Source organism: Hippoglossus stenolepis, chromosome 11 (assembly GCF_022539355.2).
Source record: "Hippoglossus stenolepis isolate QCI-W04-F060 chromosome 11, HSTE1.2, whole genome shotgun sequence".
Taxonomy (NCBI): domain Eukaryota; kingdom Metazoa; phylum Chordata; class Actinopteri; order Pleuronectiformes; family Pleuronectidae; genus Hippoglossus; species Hippoglossus stenolepis.
Window position 1 is genome coordinate 15,727,434 of NC_061493.1, and position 19,923 is coordinate 15,747,356.

Consider the following 19,923-nt stretch of genomic DNA (forward strand, 5'->3'; position numbering starts at 1 on the left):
CAGAGTTCAGGAGCACACTGACTCCATTGAGACATCAACACCGACCCCCCCCCCCCACCCCTCAACAGCTCAGGTCAAGAATCAGATTTCCCCGGCAAAACCCCCTCCCGAATATTCAGTGGTTAAAAATCATAACCTAATCCGGACCAGTGCTCAGGGGCAACCCGAGCCTCTGAAATAACGCCAAGTCGGGGTCACGCTCCTTGTTTCCCCACTTCGTAAAGGAGACTTAGCCCGGCTCTGTGGGATAAGGTGGCTGCAGTCAGGTAATTAAGCCCATTATCAGCTTGATGTAAGGTCTCTGTCTGATGACACGTATGTCACCTCTCAGCACTACACAGATTAATTTAAGCCCCCTAAACGCCTGACAAGTTTCTTCACTGTAATTGATCTCCTACCTGCCATTCTTCTACCCCAGCTCACCACGTGCCGTATAAGTCATCCACTCTTTGGCCTGGTGGTTTTACAAATATCGCACCACAATAGGACGGCGATTATCTCCTGATCTATTTCAAAAAATGGCTTCTGCGAGGTTGCTGAGGTAGCCATGGCAACACAACTCGAAATCCCACGGTAAGCATGAGAGGATAACCTCTGTCACACTGTGCACAATACTTCTCAAATGTATTCCCAGCATTAGGGGGAAGTTCGGGAGGGCAGTGTTCATAATGGTTTTGAATAAGGCCCGAGATTAAAGAATTTGATAGGGTCCCAGATTCAGCTGGAGTGAGTGCCTCAGCTTCCCTCATGGTAATAAAGAAGCTGATTTTTTCCTAGCGCTGCAATGCCACTGGGACCGATCCCTCATTCCAAGGTGAATCTGTAATTTCTGTCTGCAAATGAGCCCTTTCCCCAAGACTAACACAACCCTCTTTCCTTTATCACACCTGAATTGCAACCAAAATTAAACGGCAGCCATCTGTGACGTCCCACGCTGCAGCCAAACAAGAGGAGAATAACACAAAGACAATGAGCTGAAAGAAAATGGAGCAGCTCTCACCTTCGGCGGGATCCGGCAGCCTGAAGTCCAGGTCGTAGCGCAGGGTGTAAAAGTTATTCCACACGTACAGCTGGTTGTCCCTGGGGTTGTAATCCACAGCGGTGATGTACTGGTACTGGTTGGGGAAGAGGATGTCGGTGTATTCGCCGTGGCTCAGCTTGGTGTTGTATGTGTAATCGATTTGGCTCCTGCTCGCCTCGCTCTCGTTCTCTTCGTAGGTCGAGCGCACCACGTGCAGCACGCCGCACACCATGAAGGCGTTCGAGGCAGAGCGCTTGTCGTATGCCGTATCCCACGTGGCCTCAAAGCGAAGCGTGTACGGGTTGAGCTGGCTCACCACAATGCGCCCATTGTTCTGTTCGGTGGCATAGATTACCCATAAGCCCCTCTCATCTACTGCCAGGTCAATGTCTGTCTTGCCACCCCAGCGGTAGGGTGAGGTGTCGTGATAGTTGGCGTTGTTCACAATTGCCTCGCCACTTTTGATGCGTGTGCGCAGGTCGAACTTGACGATGTTGCGGGTGCGCTCCTTATTGAAGAAAATGGCGCCGTCGTAAGCTACGAAGCCTGTCCCGTCCACACGGTGCGGCAGTTTATACGTGGTCGTCTGGCGACCATTTTTGAAGTCCTCCAAAGAGGCGTACTCGATGAGGGTGTCAGTGCGGTACGGCGTCCAGGGCATGAAGAAGACTTTGTCTCCAGCCTGCAGCGGGTCTTTGCACCACGACCCCGCCTGCTGCTCTGCCTCGAACAAGAAGGTGGTGTCGCCCACACCCTTCAGAGTCCCAGGACAAATGAAAACTAGTGGCAGAAAGAGAGTGAAACAAAATACAATAAGGCCAAAAGTTAAACAAATACTGCACATTTGACACGCATCATTCTTGCTGCTGTACAACTCAAGATCAGGGACTGTGAATTTGGAGGAATACTTTAGCTAGTGCTCGTTTTACTACCGCTAATGAAAATTGGGAAAAAGAAAACAAATGAATGTGTCATAGTGATTATTTCAGAATGATAAATGTGACGTTAAGAGAACTTGCATCTCAAGGGTCTGCTGCTACATCCTAACAGGGACAAAAACAAAATAAAATGAGAACCAAAAAAAAAAATCCTGCAAATGAAAGACAGGGGAAATGGGAGAAGAGTTCACAGGTAGTTTTTTTTTTCCTAATACCAGCATGTCCCTGTCGTCAAATGCCACATGAGGAACTGGGAATATGGAGACACTGCACATGCATAATCACATGACTGAGGTCATAAACCAAAATGGTAAGGGAACAGACTTCACATCTTGTGATAAGAGTGAACAACAGGTTGTCAAATGGTGGTGGTGGCAGCAAAGCAGAGGTAAAATGAAAGTGGAGGTTTGGGGAATAGATTCGAACAGTGCTGAAGGATTTTCGCTACTTCTGTGGCAAATAAACAAGAGTAACCACTGATGGGTGAGGGAGGCCGTGGCAAGGTTCCCATTTTGATGGTTTTAAAATAATTGGTTCTGGATACAAAAAAGGAACACGTTGAATTGCTTTCTTTTCAAACTTTCTTTTTTTTTCACTCTGTGCCAATCTCACTCAACCATCACTGCTATTTCACATCACGTGCTATATGGGTGCAGCAGGAAATTGGGCCAAGCAAACTACAAACTGAGCTAACTAAGAATATAAACACACAACTAGTCAACTAGTCATTCTTCAAGGGTTAATACAGTGCTAAGCAAGAGTCCCTGGAACAAATCAACACCGAACAGTTGGTGTTTTCTTTCACGTTGTTGGGGAGGGGGGGCATAACTACATTCGGTGACCGTGGATGTCATTTGAAATTCCGTTTTGGAATTCATTTGGACTCCATGGGTGCAAACAATCCTCCTATGGGTTTAGCATTTGACGGGAGAGGCAATCAGGAGGGGGGGGGAGGAGACGTGAGGGGAGCTGTACTCAACACCACAGAACAAGGAGCTGAAGGAGGGTGGGGGGAGGGACCAGACCACTCATTTACCTTTTTGCTCCACTTCTATTTCAGGCATTGGAAAAGAAAGCGAAAAAAGAGTGCAAAAGGGAGAGAAAGGTTATCATGAGACAACTACCAGGTACAAAGAGAGGAATTAGTCGGAGGAAATGACCGAGAGGTGTACTGCGGCGCTGCTGAGAGAAGAGGAGCTGGAGGAAAGAGAGGGGATGTTTGTTAGTGAAATGGCCTCTCGTCCTACAGGATACAAAAACAGGAAAGTTATAACTGGAGAAAAAAGCAAAGTGCCATGCTTCTCAGGGCGTTAAAACTTGTCATTCCTGCGCTCATTAACTGCCAACAAGATAATGCATTGACCACCCGAAAGCAGAATAAATCCCTCTAAAAAATGCATCTGCTAAGTGGAGGGAGAGAGAGAGAGAGAGAGAGAGAGAGAGAGAGAGAGAGAGAGAGAGAGAGAGAAAAAGAAAATCTGAAAGTCCCGGTCATACTTCAATGGATTAAAGTTATTTTTGGCTTGTATTGACTGAGGGGGGAGTTTGTTCGAAACTTCATAAACACAAATCCAAACTCGATTCCAAACTCGCTCGCCCACACACGAAAAACATGACACGCTGCTAATATTACCGACCAAAACTCGACTTAAATGAGCCAAAGAGAGCAACAGCACATTAGATGACGGATGAACAGTCAGACTAATATGGAGAGTTTTTTTTTTTTGGAGGCATGTTGAAGCTGCATACACAGGGTGGAGGGAAAGAGTGAGGGGGGGAATCTGTGAAAGATTGGAAGTAAAAAAAAACGAGAGCAAAGAGGTTAGTAAGGGGGGGGGCAGGAGGTGAAAGGGAGGTCTGTTTGAAAGAAGAAAAAGAAGAGATGAATATTTCAGAACATGTTTACAATTCATCAATTTAAATACTAAGTGCTTTAACAGGCAGGAATGAAGGTTAGATTTGTAAACTACTCTCGAATACCCTTTTGAGGTAGACTAACTCAAATCCGATTCCAGAGACATAGTTTAATGTAGCGCCGGCTTTAAACAACTCTACAGTGCGTTCATTAAATTAAATCATCTGGAGACGAGAGCCGCTCCAGAGATTTGGGTAATCTGAGAAAAAGATGCAGAATCATCGCACAGTTTAAGGATTTTAACTCCAATATCCTCTGTAATATGTTTCCACATAATATTACTGAATGTGCTGTACTGGTGTGAGACCAATAAAGTACTCCTTGCTTTATAATCTCCATTATTATCTCAGCAAAACACTACAAATCTGTAGTTATTGCAATTAAAACCATTCAGAGAGCAAATTCAACCAAATAACACTGATCTTTTTATCCCAATTACCCCTGGTCATGACTACACATGCACATAGTTTGGGTTTTTAGAAATATCTGAGATTTCTATCTTTCTTTCACCAAGCAAATACAATAGATGTTAAAGGAATGTTGTTTGAGGTGCTCACAGCAGAGAAAACAAATATTTTTACAGGGATGGTATCTTCAGTTAGTTCCAGAGGAAGCTGCTCACAGTGAGGTCTGACTTTGTAGAGTAACACGAGCTCGGTTTCTGGAGAGAGATTTTGTTTTTAAAAAGCTTTTTTTTTAAAATGTCATATTTTTTCATGCTGTTAGCACCACGAGCAAAAAATGCACAAACTAGCGCCGTAATGAGGTGGAGGCACATATCTCAGATTGATGGGGAAGGGATGCAGACCTGGCATCCCATCCTCGTCCGTCCAAATCGAGTACCAGATCGGTTTTTCTAATCAAATTCCATCAATAAGTCTTAAGAAACTTAAGTTGTGTGTAACAACGACTCAATCAGCTCAACTCTGCACTTTTTAGTGGTCCAGCCTAATTAACATTCACAGCCTGTAGCTACAACCAGAAAAGACATGAAATGTTTATAAAATGTGCATCATTCCATCGTCACAGCAGGTGAACCAACGTTCTTTGACACCTTATTTTCCCATCATCCCATCATAGAACTATTAACTGAAGTTTGGATTAAATATGTGTAAAATCTGGTCTTTGTTGAATCATAAAAAACCCAAACTGCTTTTTTCTGTAAGGTTATTGGGCTGAGTGCAGCCACCGGCTCGCAGACAGCACATTGACAAGACATTCGTTTCATTTTAAGCCATTAGAGAAGTAACATTAATTAAGTAAAAGAAGATTTGTTAGCCAAGTATTTTGCCAATTGGGAAGCAAAACAGAACTTTAAAGACATTTATCTTTAAGATTAAAGTCAAAACTACCTGAAAGGTTAGATTCCTCACGAGGTAACTGAGAAAACTCTTTTTTTTATAATTGGGGTGAACTGATTTAAATGACACTTGATATTTCAACATAATTTTAAAATAACATTGCTACAGTGTCCTTCAAAATACTCCCACGAGTTGAAACGTCATCTGTAAAACAAAGGTATACAGTACAGTGTATTTGCAGAGGCTGCAGTTATAGCACATATCTGTCTATTCTACAGACACTTCAATAGCAGACAGTCAGAGTTCAGTGTGTGATTAGGATGGTGATACTTACTATAGGGAACACACTCATACTGGACCTCTAAGTACTTGTAGGTGCCAGGGCATGGATCAGGAAAGACATCAGAGCCAGTGACAACCACACACTGCGTACGGTTGTTGCACCTAGAAAAGATTGACCAGAGATTTCATCATGACTACCCACAGCAAGGGTGCTCGACAGAGACAACATTAACAACACAGGGCGGGAAAAGTTCATCGCTGTGGCTACAATGAAATTGATGAAATCCCGGCCGGGGCCTGTCACATATGCATTCTAGTTTAAACCTTGGTAAACAGAGAGAGGAATGAAAACATTAAGGCAGAGTAAATGGATGTGCATGGGAATGATAATGAATAACCAAGGTGAGAGAGCAGCTAAAGGCATGTTAGGCATTAGCGATGGTATTTCCTTTAACAGCGTCCTTATGCCGCTATTGAAAGGGAAGACATTCATTAAAACACACAATACAGGTGGCGGTGACATGCAGTGGAATGGAATGAGTGACCTCCGCTGAAACGGAGCGGCTCCGCTGCATGTGCGCGACAAAAAGCGGCGTGAATGTGTCGTTTTCGATGAAGTTATTCGTCTTTTCCAGTACGAAATGTTTTCCCTCAGCGATTTAGCGGTCTGATATGGGAACTGGAAAGTCAGAGCGTGTGCATGTGTGTGTTTTGCAGATGTTTCAGGGTGCTAAAAAAAGTTCAAGTAAAGAGGGAGAGGGGGAGAACAGCAGAGGACTGAGTTTGTGTAAATACTGTATAGGGTGAAATTGGCTTCACTTCAATCAAGCTGTCTCGAGGCCGGGGGATTGAGGATAAAGTCAGCAGAAGCAGAGGCAAACAAGGAGGAAACTGGCACCGAAATAGGACATTCAACAATTTGCAAGCTTGAGATAAATATTTCAGAAGGTCAGTAGCAGTCATGCAAGTTGGACATACATTTTAACATCGGACATGACATTCAAAGAAACATTAGTAATTTAAGAGGCTTTCTGTGGCTGCAAAATGGGTTCGTGCCTCACAACAACAACACAGAACCTTGTCTGCGTACTTTACACCATGCAGGTTTTTAAGGTAAAGAATAAAAAGGGAAATGTATGTACATTAATCAGAGCCACATTCAAAATCCTGCTTTGCATTTTAGTGAAAAAAAAAACATCCTTTGCAACTAATGGATTATTTCCCATTAAATATGAATAAAAAGGTGCAGAGTCCATTATGAAGTTAACAAATAGCATTAGCATCATCGGTGATGGTTTAAGCATCACTGACAATAGTGTGCCAGCTGCACTTAAGAGATTCTCTGTTATGGCTTCACTACAGGCAGAGCCGCTGCGAGGGAGGAAGGCCACAGCATGGAAATGTGAACCGGCTGACACCAGAGGATAGCATCGCTCTAAATGCACGGAGAGATATGCTATTTCATTATTTGATTGAATATTTTTAGAGTTTATTCGTCTGACGGACACTAGTCCCCAGTTATGGAAAGTACATCTACTCAAGAACTGTACTCATGAATAATTTTGCGATACCTGTCGCTCCCTTTAATATTTCATTTTATCCCAGTTTGTGCTTCTACTCACGTCATTTCTGACGAAAACAATGTTCTCTGCCCCCCCACATCTCCCTGACGGCTAAAGTTACATTTCACATACAAGCTATGATTATCTCATTTTATTTACTACATTGTCATGGATTTAAGTACACAAGTGTATTTGCTCAGTGACAATAATCCAATAATGAATTGCATAGAATAATAAACTTTGAAGGGATGGCATTAATTACATTAAACTTTAGCACAGTAACTTTATTTAGTTCAGTAAAACTATGAAAAGCTTATTCTTACATAGAATTTCTTTTTAATTAAATCTGAATGAACTCCAACCAAAACAACCATCTGAAAGACGCTAAAACATTTCACAGATCTGCAAGAGTTTGGAGTTTTCTGTGGGAAGTGTCTCTTCTGATCACACCACGTCTTCTGATCTGTAGTAAATATAAAAGGATCTAAATACTCCACAGACTCCAACACTAGCTTTTGAGTTGTAACGATTCACTCTGGCGTTTATTCTACAGTAATTTTTCATGTACTCCTGCCTTGGAGAAAGCTGAAGTGTTGTTGCTAAGCGCTTTAACACTCTGTAAACGGCTGCTGAAATCACAGAGTGTAATCTCCGCTGCACTGAGCACAATCTCAAGGTGGTAAACTGTCAGGTTCCTTCTCTTTTTCTATCTAAAAGCTGCATCTGTAACCAGGTTGAAGAAGTATTCTGCTAGTTTCACTGGGTCAGGGGACAGGTTGCCATCACAATAAGCTGATGCAAGTGAGCAAAGCAATCTTCTTTGGAGCATACTGTGGGTGAATAGTTTCTGTTTCGACACAATACATCGAGGCTAGCAGAGAGAGAGAGAGAGAGGTCAGACGTAGATTCCATTTACAGTCCATGTCTGAGGGCGAGAGACCACCTGAATATTAAACAGGACCAGTGACTTCAGTCCCTACATGCATTTTTAATCCAGCCACGTTTTTGTCAACAACCAAATATTTTACTTGACAAAACACTTTGATGTCGACATTGCAGAAAATCAAGCAGCTTGATTCCAGTCTGGTTGTTTTTGATGTGGAGAAACTGGCGGCTGATTAATATTTTTTTGTCGCAATTTCCAAACCAACAAAACTGCCAGTCTGTGCGGCAGACTCCCCACTGTGCCTATCTCCCCCAATCTTGGTTAATACTGTATCTGCCTGCAGTGCTTTTGAATTTTGTAGATCTTCACGATGTTGGGAGGGCATTGTGGTGCACTTTAAATAAACTCTTTGTTTTAGTTTACTTCAGCCTGAAGGAAGAGTGATTGGGGTCTCCCGAAACTTTGTGACTGCTTTAACATCCCCGGTTATCACATCAACCCTAATTACGGTCAGGAATCCGCTTCCTCTGATCTGATTCATTAGAATAATTCCAATGATTAAGGGCTTGTGCTGTAGCTCGTGGTGCAGAGTCTTCTCAAAGCTTTTTCGCTCGCACACTGCCTCCAGGGAATCTTCTGTGGAGATAAGTTTGAAGTGCGGCTTCAGCGAGTGAGAGTCAAACTCGTCAACAGAAGCGGTGCACAGCGTAGCAGGTTGCAGTAAAACTGAAGGACATGGACACAGACAGCGGCGCGTTGCTGTTTGAGTGTACTGGGACTGGGCTGTGAATTTAGAAACACAGGGTGAGACAGTGGGGCTGTATCTTGTTTTTTTCGTGAGCTACTCGGTGGTGCTGCTCCTCATCATGGGAGTAGAGAAGTGAATCAAGGAGGGAAAACCCCACAGGAGTATGATGGTGGGTGATGATGCTCAGAAGTTAGCTGAAAGGGTTGGGGCTATGTTAGGACAGAGCAGTGCATTAGAAGATGAACTGCAGTGGTTACTATTCATGAATAGTTCATCCAGTGCCCTTCAAACACACACACACACACACACACACACACACACACACACACACACACACACACACACACACACACACACACACACACACACACACACACACACACACACACACACACACCTCTAGGGGCATGCAGCAGTCGAGCTGAAGTGTTGCTGTGCTGTCGTTTGACAACGAGGCAGCATCCTGTGAGATGGTAACCGGCATAAAAGGCCCGATGATGGGCACTGCTCACTACCTGAGGCAAAGCCACTTCAATTGCAGTACAAGTGTTTGAACAAAGTAAGCCCAATATTCCATATAGGGAATTAAGAGGGTGTCTATGTGACTCGTGTCTCTGAGCTACGCTGATTATGACTCAAACAGCAGCAACAACGCGCAGCTGGTGTGAAGAGCTCTGCCACACGGACGTCAATTCCTGCCTGTCAAGGATTAATCTGTGCCCTAGTTTTCTGAATTTCAAAATGCCACCTACATAATCTAGTCAATGAAAGAAAAAAGTGAAAAAAATGTGAAAAGGTGCGAGTTGTTGATTAATTGTCCGGCGTGTGGGTGGATACAAGAGCAGGCTGATGGTTTAAACATGTCTCTTTGTGTGCAGAAATGTTGGCCGCAGAGGGAAAGTAAACATACTTCTGCTCCTCAGCTCCTGGTCATGTTTTTGAAATAAGATCCCTCCTCTCCCCAGCGTTTTTTTTACCTTTGTGATATAATCTTGTAGGCGTCGGGGAGGTAGCAGTTGACGTTCTCCATCTGAAATGGGTCCGCGTCACAGATCTTGTCGTCGGTGCGGCCGTAGTTGGCCGTCTCGATCATGATGACATCACTCCCCGGGCAGCGGAGATCAATTGCGTATCCTTCACACGAGAGCTCTCTCCTGACCAGCCCGAACGGCAAGGCTGCACGGCTGAACCCTGACGTACACAAGAGACGGAGAAAAATCTTTAGGCACACACATAAAAAAGAAATTAATCAGTTTGAAGGATCACTGCCTCGAAACAATAAGGCCACACATCATGCAGTAAAAAATCCACTGGCAAAAAGTAAATAGGCAACAGCAGTCCAATGTTTACCACAGTTTTTAAACAGACGGGCCATTACACGCGATACAGGACTGGGGAAAGACGAAACAATTCATCTCTCCATCTCTCTGTGGTCTTGGATGTTGGCTAAGACATCAAATCGTAAGTCACTGGAGACCAGTGGTAACCTCATAAATTCTTGAGCAAATAGAAAAGCTACAGAGCACCAGGAAGGCCTCCACCTAGAGAACATCCACAGAGGGACCAAACCTATGTGGACTGAGAATAGTTTGTTCATTCGTGCCCTTCGCTTCTTCTTGCTTTACTCGCTCTGGAAGGTAAGAGAGAGAAAAAAGAATCCTGGCAGAATGGAGTGTAATATAATCTATTTTACAGTGTCGGCGGATCGAAGAGGGGACAGTCTGGAGTCCACACGGGAAAAATCTATACACGGGGCGCAGCAGATGGGAGCGCAGCCAAATAGCTCCACTTTGGGGGAAAATTACTTATTTCACACAAATCTGACCCCTAAGCAACAAAACGTCTTGTCACAGATGGATGTGGAGATTCGGGGAGAGAGAGAAAAATGTCATTAAAAACCCCCAAAAGAATGAAGGAAAGAGAAATCCATTATCTGAGGGTTAAAGTGATCTAAAATTCAAAGAAAGGAGCAGTGAAAATCGGAGAAAACAATTAGTGAAAATCTAAGTACAACATGCAAATGTGTTCCATTTTAGAAGTGCAAGCAGAGCACGGCATGAACCGCCAATAATCGCCATTGTTTGGAGCAATAGCGGGTCCCTGGGGGGGGGCAGCAACCATTTGTATGTTCTGCACTGCTCTCTCCTAATTAGCCCTCCTTTCAGCCGGTTACCTTTTCCCTGCTCCCATTGGCTCCCGAGCATTGTCATGTTCGAACACTTACCACCCAGGGTTCACTTTGCCCCCTCACTCTAATTATGCTCACACTTTTGACAGCCGGGGCCTTACGCAATTAGCATTGTTTGAACCGCTCGGAGCTGAAGTGATTCGGACTTGAAATTCGTACCCTGAAACCCCCCGACCCACATGTCTGCTAGTCATTTCAGCCCGCTGTGCCTGGCTCACTTGTAATGATAGTCTGTGTCAGTCTGCACGTCACACACGGAAAACACAGACACAGACACAGACATCTGTGAAATACAATGTTGAAGTCATCGCATATTAGGAGAAACTTCTGCACACACTAGTCCTGGTGGCAGTATAACAAAATATGAAACTAATGGTATAAATTCTCTGGCACTCGGCCACAAGACATTTCATTATAATACCATGATCTATCTAATGGCCAGTAGATTCTGCTTAGCTGGACTGTTTATCACCTCATTAGGCGACGTCGGTGTAGCCGCGCCATAAGTGGAGGGCTGTGGGGTCACTCCATCTATTCCAATAACCCGTACAATTACCCGCACCTTTCAGAAAACCTGTCCAGGGTGGTGGATGATAAAACACAGAGTGAAGTCGCCGGCTTTACTGCGAAGACTAATGATTGTTCTGCCTGCCATTCCTCATGGAGGGAGTGACGGGTTTATCACGGCAGCTACAGAGAGCAGACAGAAAGAATGCATTTCATGGAGTTTAAAAAAAAAAAAGTCTGAGCAGAGAGACCGTCGTTCGGCTAAAACACCCTCACAGACACACACACACACACACGCACGCACGCCATCTGCCTCGATAACCTTCTTTCTCTGGCTGTCCACTACCGACTCTGCCCATCTATCAGCTCGCTATGGCATGATGGCATGCTGCTGTCAACACAGACCAAGCGATTGATTAGGATTGTGCTTCGCTGGCCTCCTCCTCCCTCGCCTGCATAGATCTCTCTGGTCATAGGCTAACACTACATCAATTAGGGGGAGTATCTAGACTGTACTGGCGGCCTTAAGAACAAATTGCCTCTTCTCCAAACTGCATATAGTCTCTGTCTCATTAATGACTGTCTTGTCAGCTTGTAATCGTGCAAGTGATGACAAATCTGTCGAGAAATTTCAAATACACACATATATATATATAAAGGAGTTTTTTTAAGCCGTGCAGGGGGAAGAAGAGGGGAGCTGAATTCAAGGGGATGTACTTTTGGTGGGCTTAACTGGATATTGCTTGAGATCTTAGGATTGAAGCGCAGCTATGGAGGAAATACCTTGCGACAACAAAAGGTTTCTGGATGTAGGTGTTGATTTTCTGGGTCTAGACAAGTTTTGCGAGAGATCTCGGAAAGAGGGGATGATTGTTTGTGTGCACAAGTGTCAGTGTCTTAAGGAAGTATGAAAAGCTTTTCATCTCACGTTCTGTGCTTTGTTTGACTGCTCAACTTTGCAGCAGTTGAATACTGCGACAGAAGGGCACCAGCTGCAGGGAAAACAGTGTCAAGAAAACTGGAGGGGAAAGAAAAAAAGCCCCCCAACAAGATGCCTGTGTATGTGTATGTATTTAAGATAGAAAGAAAATGAGCTGCTCTCTCAGTGTCTGTACCTCAGATTAACATGAAATTACACAATCGGTCAGGGAATTGAATAATGCGTTATTGAGAGCATTTAGTCAAATTGCCATGGTAACCACTTTGACTAAGTCATAATTGGCTGTGATCCCTTTTCCTGGCCTTGTTGACACGGAGCCTTATCATGTATTCTGGTCAGTGAGTGACTGCGAGGAAAGTAGCTTTTCAGATTCCTCCCCCTGACCTGCCTGCTAAGCCGTCTATTGAGCTCAAGAGAGCAAAGCAAAGGCCAGGACCACTTCTCAATATGTTGCATTCTGGGACTTTTTCCTTCTTCTACCGTTGGCAGCCTTTAATTCACTCCCAACCACCACACCCCCCCCACCCCTCCAATCCCTCATCGTACATATTTTGTTTTCTATCAACACCCTTGAAATTGGAAGTGGCACTGTGGCCCAGATGGACACATCTGAAAACATCCAGAGTTACACTTGGTGCCTTTTCAAAACCCTGGAGATGAAACCCAAAACATAATGGAGTTTTTTTGTTTGTGTGTTGAGATATTTCTAATTTTGTGGCCGTGCCGGACCGGTACACATAGATTCGGGTTAATCTCTGCTGGTCCGCGTCCTGATCAACCTTTAACCCTTAAAATTGTAAAGGACATAAAGCAGGGGGTAGTGGAGGAATGTTTGATCTGTGTTAAAAAGAAGAAAACTGGGCCATCTTTGGAGGGTAGACAGAGAGGAGGGCTGGAACAGACAGAGAGCAAAGGCGTTGGTTGACGCTTGTCATCCTCCATTAAGGTTCCTTTGATTGGCCTTTGTGGTTCTGGAAACGGCAAACAGCTGCATGCAAATGGCCCTGTTTGCCCAAGGCTGGCCCCCATTGTTCTGGGCTTGGGTCTGACAGGGACGCTTTCTCTGCAGCATAAAGGAGGGTGTAGCCTTTAGTCAAATAAGAGTGCCCCCACCGTGGTCACAGCAGGAGTACTTCAAGATTGTTTGTCTTTTTATGTTGTTTTATTCCTTATATTACTGGTAGCCAACATCTTCGGAAGAAAGAGAAGATCTTAGAGTCAAGCTTTTCCTCCAACAGCAGGGGACGCCTCCATAATCCAATATCCGGACTGACAGAGAGGCCATATAGCATGTTTTGCTCGGGTGGAGTAAAGATTTTCAATGGGAATTTATGAAGTGGAAAAATAAAAAAAATATGAAAAAACATATATAATTCCCAATATAGGGAACAGCTTCATAATTTTTGTGCCTCTTTCTTTTCCCCCAGTCTCTTTGTTCTTTACTGCTCTGTTCCATGACACACTTTGATTGCCGGCCAAAGGAACAAAAAATGCCTTAAAAATAAATTTCAAGAGACCATTGCGGTAAAGTTTATGTGGAAAATAAGACAAAAGGACACTTTAAATGTCTACGCACATATTTCTAAAATGACGGACTGAACTGGACTAATTCACAGCACACACACACTTTACAGCTCCACATCCCTACTACATTTGCAAGGGGCGTTCAGTGCTGCAGCCGAAAGAACGTGCGACACGTGCGCTACCTGACTGCCCATCTGATGTGAGACACACAGGAGCAAGGTGAGAGATGAGAAAAGGAGATTTGGGATTCACAAAATAACACCTGCTATTCAAACACAGACAACACCCCGAAGCTCCTCACTATGCCACAACGGCTCCTATTTCATATCAACTGTCGGAGCGCGGCGAAACACTGGAAATCTACTTGGACATATGGCACCGTTTCCCCATGACACTTTAGTCCCTGCTCTGGTCTACCTTGCTGGGAAGTGTTTCTAAAGACAGTGTCAGACACAACCACAAACCCCGGGGCTACACCCGCCTTTCCCAGACAGCTGCTATCAGAGACTCTTGATTCCGATAGAAGGATGCTAAAATAGAAACCGGCAATATAGGGCCGAGTCCATTTGTGGTTAGACAAAGCGCTCTAAGTCGTATCCATTTCCTCTTTCTGGTGATGTATGAATTCAGTGTTGCCACCTCAAATTCCAAAGCCATCATTTGTATTCACGGCTGAGGACTTTTCTGTAATTCAACTCCTGTTTATTTCATTTATAAAAATAAAAACACAGTGGGAGGAGGGAATCACATGTGGCAGGTTGAAGCATGTCTCGTTGAACGGGTTTAAGGGGAAACATTCGTTATATTGCTGAGACTCAGTGTGAAAGGCCCTGCCGCTGCCTCTTAACTCCTCAGGTGGGTCCATGGAGAGGAAGCCAGATCCTATCAAGCCAGATGCAGGCATGTAATGTTTTCTCTTTTTGTGAAGCAGCGTGAATTTAAAGGGAAAATAAAAACATTTCCCACCTTATTCTCATAATTGCGGTTTCTCTAAAAACCCTCCCTTGAACAGTGAGGGGTTGCATTTAGTAGTTCTCTCTAATAAATGCAATACCTGGCATTTTAAGAGTTTTTTTGGGAAGTGGTGTCTTTTATTTGTTGTTTTTACTCCGGAGCAAAGGTTTAAAGAATTCAAATATTAAAATGTGGGCATATTAGCTCTAAAGGTCATCAGTTGGTGAGGACGTTGGACTTTTTGACATTAAGCCTCAGCCTTTTCGCATTAAATCAAATATGCAGCCTTCATGGGAATATTAAATATCACACCATCTCATGAATCTTTAGCAACAGCATTAGCTCACACTCAAATGCCACAGTAGTAACAGCACTTGTTTTTCCAAAAGTCCACAGTTGTCGTCGGGGGAATGAGAAGATTTTCTTTACATCTGTTTGAAATTTGTGTCAAAAAAAATGACATGTGGTAAATCTGCCACCTTTATCCCTGTAAACTACAAACTGTATGTGCACAGTTAGCATGAAAACCTTTACAGGTGTAGATAGATATCAATTTGACTATACCTCTTACAGATTTATTTCCCAAAATTTTGAAGTACGTCTTTTAAACTGAGACTAAATGTTAAGTATATAGTCCCCTATAGATTAGCCACTAACAACATAGGCATTTAGGCTAACCATGCCACTCTCATGTTAAACGACAAGGTTTTGAAAATACTAATGTAGGATCAACATTTATTTGGAAAGATTGAAGATATTTGCCCTAATCTGTTTAGCAGGAGTCTTGTTTCCTCAGACAGCTACAACAGAGCTGGCGAGTTCAAGGTTAGCATGACCTGTTAGCCCCGATTATGAGATGAAGGATTGAAAATTGGTGGAAAACTCCCAGAGTTTGCTGCAAACACGACCTTAAATGAAGTGCAGTGAAATATTTGAAATGCACAGACTGTCCTGTTTTGCTGCTGCAAAATAAATCACAGTCTGAAGTCGCACAATGCTCCAAAATATCACAATTTTGACAAAACTGCTGCACGGTCAACACAGTGGATCATTGTAACTCTACGCAAACAACCGCTCAGACTGCACGAGACTGCAGATGAAGAATTTCTCCCATGGGAGGAAGAGCCAAAGGGAAAAAGAAAACAGACAGTGGAGGCTGTAATGACTGTGTCTTAATTCGACCACAGGAATCACGGTTTTATCCTGCGTGAATTGGTTGGATGATCCTTGACCCTGTGGGCGCACATCAAAGAAAGCCAGCACGGAGAGAGAGGGGCATCATTATATTACTAATACGTATAATCCTCTGGACGTAAAGGGGGTGGGCAGTTAATATATAAGTCATGACAGGAATAATTCAGTTGAGGAGACATTACTCGATGTAATGTCTTCTTTTGTTTGGTCCATGGACACATCACTCGGATTAAAGCAGAGTATAATTCAACACCTTGTATAGTCTACTTAGAAAACAACCCTTTCATAGTGATACAAATAACTGTCACAGGGGCTAAACATTTGAAAGAAATAAAAATGTTCAACTTGGAAGATGAAAGGAACATATATGCTCCCGTGGGAGTGCCATTTTGACAGAATTAGATCATTGCTTGTTCAATGTATAACATACTGTTGCTTCTCGGGTTTTTTTACAGGGGAGTTGATGAAACACGCGGAAAGAGGTGAGTTAAAGTAACTCTCTCGTGTGCAGCAGGGGCATAGTTTGATCTACCCTGAGTGAAGCTTAACCCCCCATAAAGCCTATATTTTACCCCTGCACCGAAACCCCATCTCGATTTTCCGCTCGGGGAAAACGTCTCGAAATAAGTCAGGTGGCTCCCCAAGGGTGGGGATGAAGAAGAAAAGTGGAGGAGGAGGATGAAGGGGAGAAAAGGCGGGGGGGGGGGATGTGGGTGCGTCTCCATCACATGCCTGTGCCTCTGTTCTTGTTTGCTGGGGCAAAGCCTCCCCATTTCACCCTCCTAATCAACCCCGCATCTCCTCCACCCAACCCTGCCCAAACAGAGCTGAGCCCGGGCTTACTCAGTGCGTCACATAGACAGGGTGTCAGGAAAAGCTGCAGCTGGAACATGGATCACATGAATAATGAGCTGGAGACTCGGGACGACTAGGAACGGAGATCGAGGCCTCGAGACGATAATGAATAGACAATTCTGATAAGGGGGTTTATCTTCGTGCGAGGCCAGCAGTAACCTTTAACACAATGGTGCTATCACTTTCACCTGGCACCAATTCATGCTGGTGCTTTCGTGCCTTCTAAACCTGCTCTAAACAAACCCACTTGTGCCGAAGTGGTTGGAGTGATACAGATGTGGTTGGTTTTTTATGCAGATGAGGTGGGTCAGCACGGTTTTGGCATAACATTTGCATGAAGAGACATTTTCTTGATTTTACTTGGTGCACGGAAGAACCCAAAAAATTATAATTTTGTTTTTCCTCTTTCATTCTGACATATGTTTTTCATCTACCGGCATTTCAGTGAACATTAAAATATATTTTTTGTATGCAGACTCCTTGCTGGCTTACATTAACGCAAGATTCTTATCAGGGATGTCTTCAGGACACATCCTGAACTCCTAACAATGTCCATCCCTCGGCAACCCATTTTACAGAATTCAGGCACAGGACTTGACTTTTAAATCAAGACAGTCCAATTAAAAACATGTCTTGGTCGCAACTTCAGGAAAATAAAGGTTCTCTGGAGACGGGGGAGACTTTCCAGAGACTCTTCAACCTGCAAGGAAAGTCGCATGACAGGAGAAGCTGAGTGAGCATTACCACTGACAAATTAATCTGCTTACATGTGATTACTGTTGCCTGTGTGAGCCAGTGTCATTTCATTTTATGGGTTTTTATTGAACAATGCTGGTGGAATTCTTTGGTTTGGCAACATAACCTCACATTAAAAAATTCTAGAAATCTGTGACTGTATTTTTAAAGGATTCTCGTCGGGTAGCCATTGAACTTGACTTTCTATGAGCCTTTAATTTGTTTCTCTGTTATTTATCATCTCATTGAATTGTTTAAAAAGGTCAACAATTTAAACAGGTGAAAGAATTAAGTTAAAAAACTTTACGGCACTTTTCCCCTTGTAGTTCTGTGGCACAGTCCAAGTGCACTTTGCCGCTCCTCTACAGTGGCAGGCACAGTTGCAATGCTACCGAGAAACAGCTGACAGATGCCTGCATGTGGCTGTCTCCATCGAACATGTAACCTCGCCTCGCAGGCCGCAGTGGTCCGTGGAGAGTCCCCCATTCATGCAAAGATTGAGCCTCTCATTAAATACACATGTACATGCTGTATAGTCTGACAGGGGAAGCATTTTGATCTGTTATACAGCTCTGTCTGGAGTGTCTCGGAGAGTAACCAGGAAGGCCGGTGAAAAAAAGGCATCCAGGCACATTCCTTAGCAGTAGCCTGCTGCTATCTCTGGAGCACTGACCACTTTGATTGACTCGAGTGTGATGACCTTGCCCCATTCCCTTCCACCAGCATTCCGGTCAATGCGAGCAGAAAAGCAGGAGCGCTGATAAGAGATGCACAGATGGAGCGATGTTGATGACAGACAGTTTCCTGCCCCTCATCTTCGACGAGACCATTGTGCCTCACACACCCAGCGGGAATATGCGGTACGGGGGGGCAGATGTCGATAGTGTAAGACAAACAAAAGCGTTCTTTGTGCTTGGCTATTTTACTGACTTTCCTCTTTCTGCATACTTATTTAATTTCCTGCACGGCAGGAGAGTGCTTCCTTATCTTGGACTGTTTATACCTGCAAATCGCCTGGTGGCCTTTTGTTTGCAGGTGACCCACCCCGAGGTGACATTTAATTCCTGCACAAAAAATGTGCGGTCATGCTCTATGGCACAGACTCAGCCTGAGGAGATTACTAATACAGTGAATGCAACAGACCTGCATTCATTGCCTGTGGCGAGAGCTGGCCTGCAGGCACAGAGAGAGAGAGAGGGAGAGACCCAGCACACATCATTACACTGATTTGGATCGTATATGAGCACTAGCCATGCAAAAGTGAGGGAAATGAACAAGAAAGCATTGGCAGATGAAACAAAGTGGAACCAGTCTCACTTTATATTTACACGTCAGTCCCTCTCTGTCCGTTTCTTTCTCCTGCCTCACGAACAGACATATCTGTGCACATGCTAAAATGCACACGAGTCAAAGAAAGCGCACAAAAGCCGAATGCATCATAATTTCTTTTATTGATTGCCATCCATTTCCCACTGTCAGCATTAGCTTTGACACCAGCTCACATAAAAGATAAAAGATAAACCAGCAGCAACAAACCTGAGTCATTTTTAACAATTATCGAAACACATAAATAAACCACCAGAGACTTTTTGTTCAAATGGCATTCGTATCCGAAATCAAGCTCTCTGTGTGAAACAATGCTTAAAAAGTCATAATGAGAGAAATAGCAGGAGCTAGTATACGGCTTGACTGTGTAAGTTTATTGTGTGATATATAGGATGTCGTCGAAAAACTGTCGCAAAGTACTTTCAATGGAAATTAGCTAAAGCTGGCTCAAAAAGTCGCTAGAAGTCGCCAGATGACGCAACAAGCTAATAAGAATATTCATGGCTTCAAATCGGCTTTACGTTCTGCCTGGTGTCAGCCAGTTTTAGCCCTTTATCTGTTTGCTCCTCTCCTGCACTCTGTGCTCACATATATATTATATGAATACAAGCAAATTCCCAATAAAGCTGTTCTTATTTACACATTTCTCTGTTTCTGTAATATGAAGTATGAAAATAACAGGCTAGACGTCCCTTCCCAGGCGGCCGCTCTGCACGGATACAATCCTGATTTTATTACCACAACGTCATCTGAGAAGATCCCCATACACATAAATTTAAAGCGAGTGGCTGGACTGGGATTTCAGCTATATTTACTAGTAAAATGACCACTCACAGAGACAGTTACAAGCTCATTCCCATCTATGTCAGCTGCCATGTGGTCAAGTGAAGAAGATGCATTATAAAGTGAGCCTCCTGAGGGGGAAGCTGAATCTCGTGTTTGCTCAGCAGTACTGGTGACTCTCTTTTATGAGAAGTGGACGAATTCTATCCAAATACATTTGTTTCTAGGTGCGTTGCATCTTGCACTGCTCACATTCAGGAAGCG

The 19,923-nt window shown here is 43.8% G+C and overlaps 1 protein-coding gene across 12 annotated transcripts in view; it reads right to left on the reverse strand.

The window, feature by feature from the left end:
* LOC118117503 (adhesion G protein-coupled receptor L2) overlaps window positions 1–19,923 on the reverse strand; it is an 89,130-nt gene that overhangs the window by 39,631 nt on the left and 29,576 nt on the right. For 8 of the 12 annotated variants that reach the window (XM_035169760.2, XM_035169757.2, XM_035169759.2 and 5 more), the window contains exons 3-6: window positions 9,631–9,844; window positions 5,510–5,619; window positions 2,996–3,010; window positions 1,001–1,801 (exon numbers count right to left, since the gene is read on the reverse strand). In XM_035169760.2, the coding sequence (XP_035025651.1) occupies window positions 1,001–1,801; window positions 2,996–3,010; window positions 5,510–5,619; window positions 9,631–9,844 (1,140 nt within the window). The remainder of the gene's footprint in view (window positions 1–1,000; window positions 1,802–2,995; window positions 3,011–5,509; window positions 5,620–9,630; window positions 9,845–19,923) is intronic. The other 4 variants (XM_035169766.2, XM_035169767.2, XM_035169765.2 and 1 more) reach the window with 1 other exon arrangement.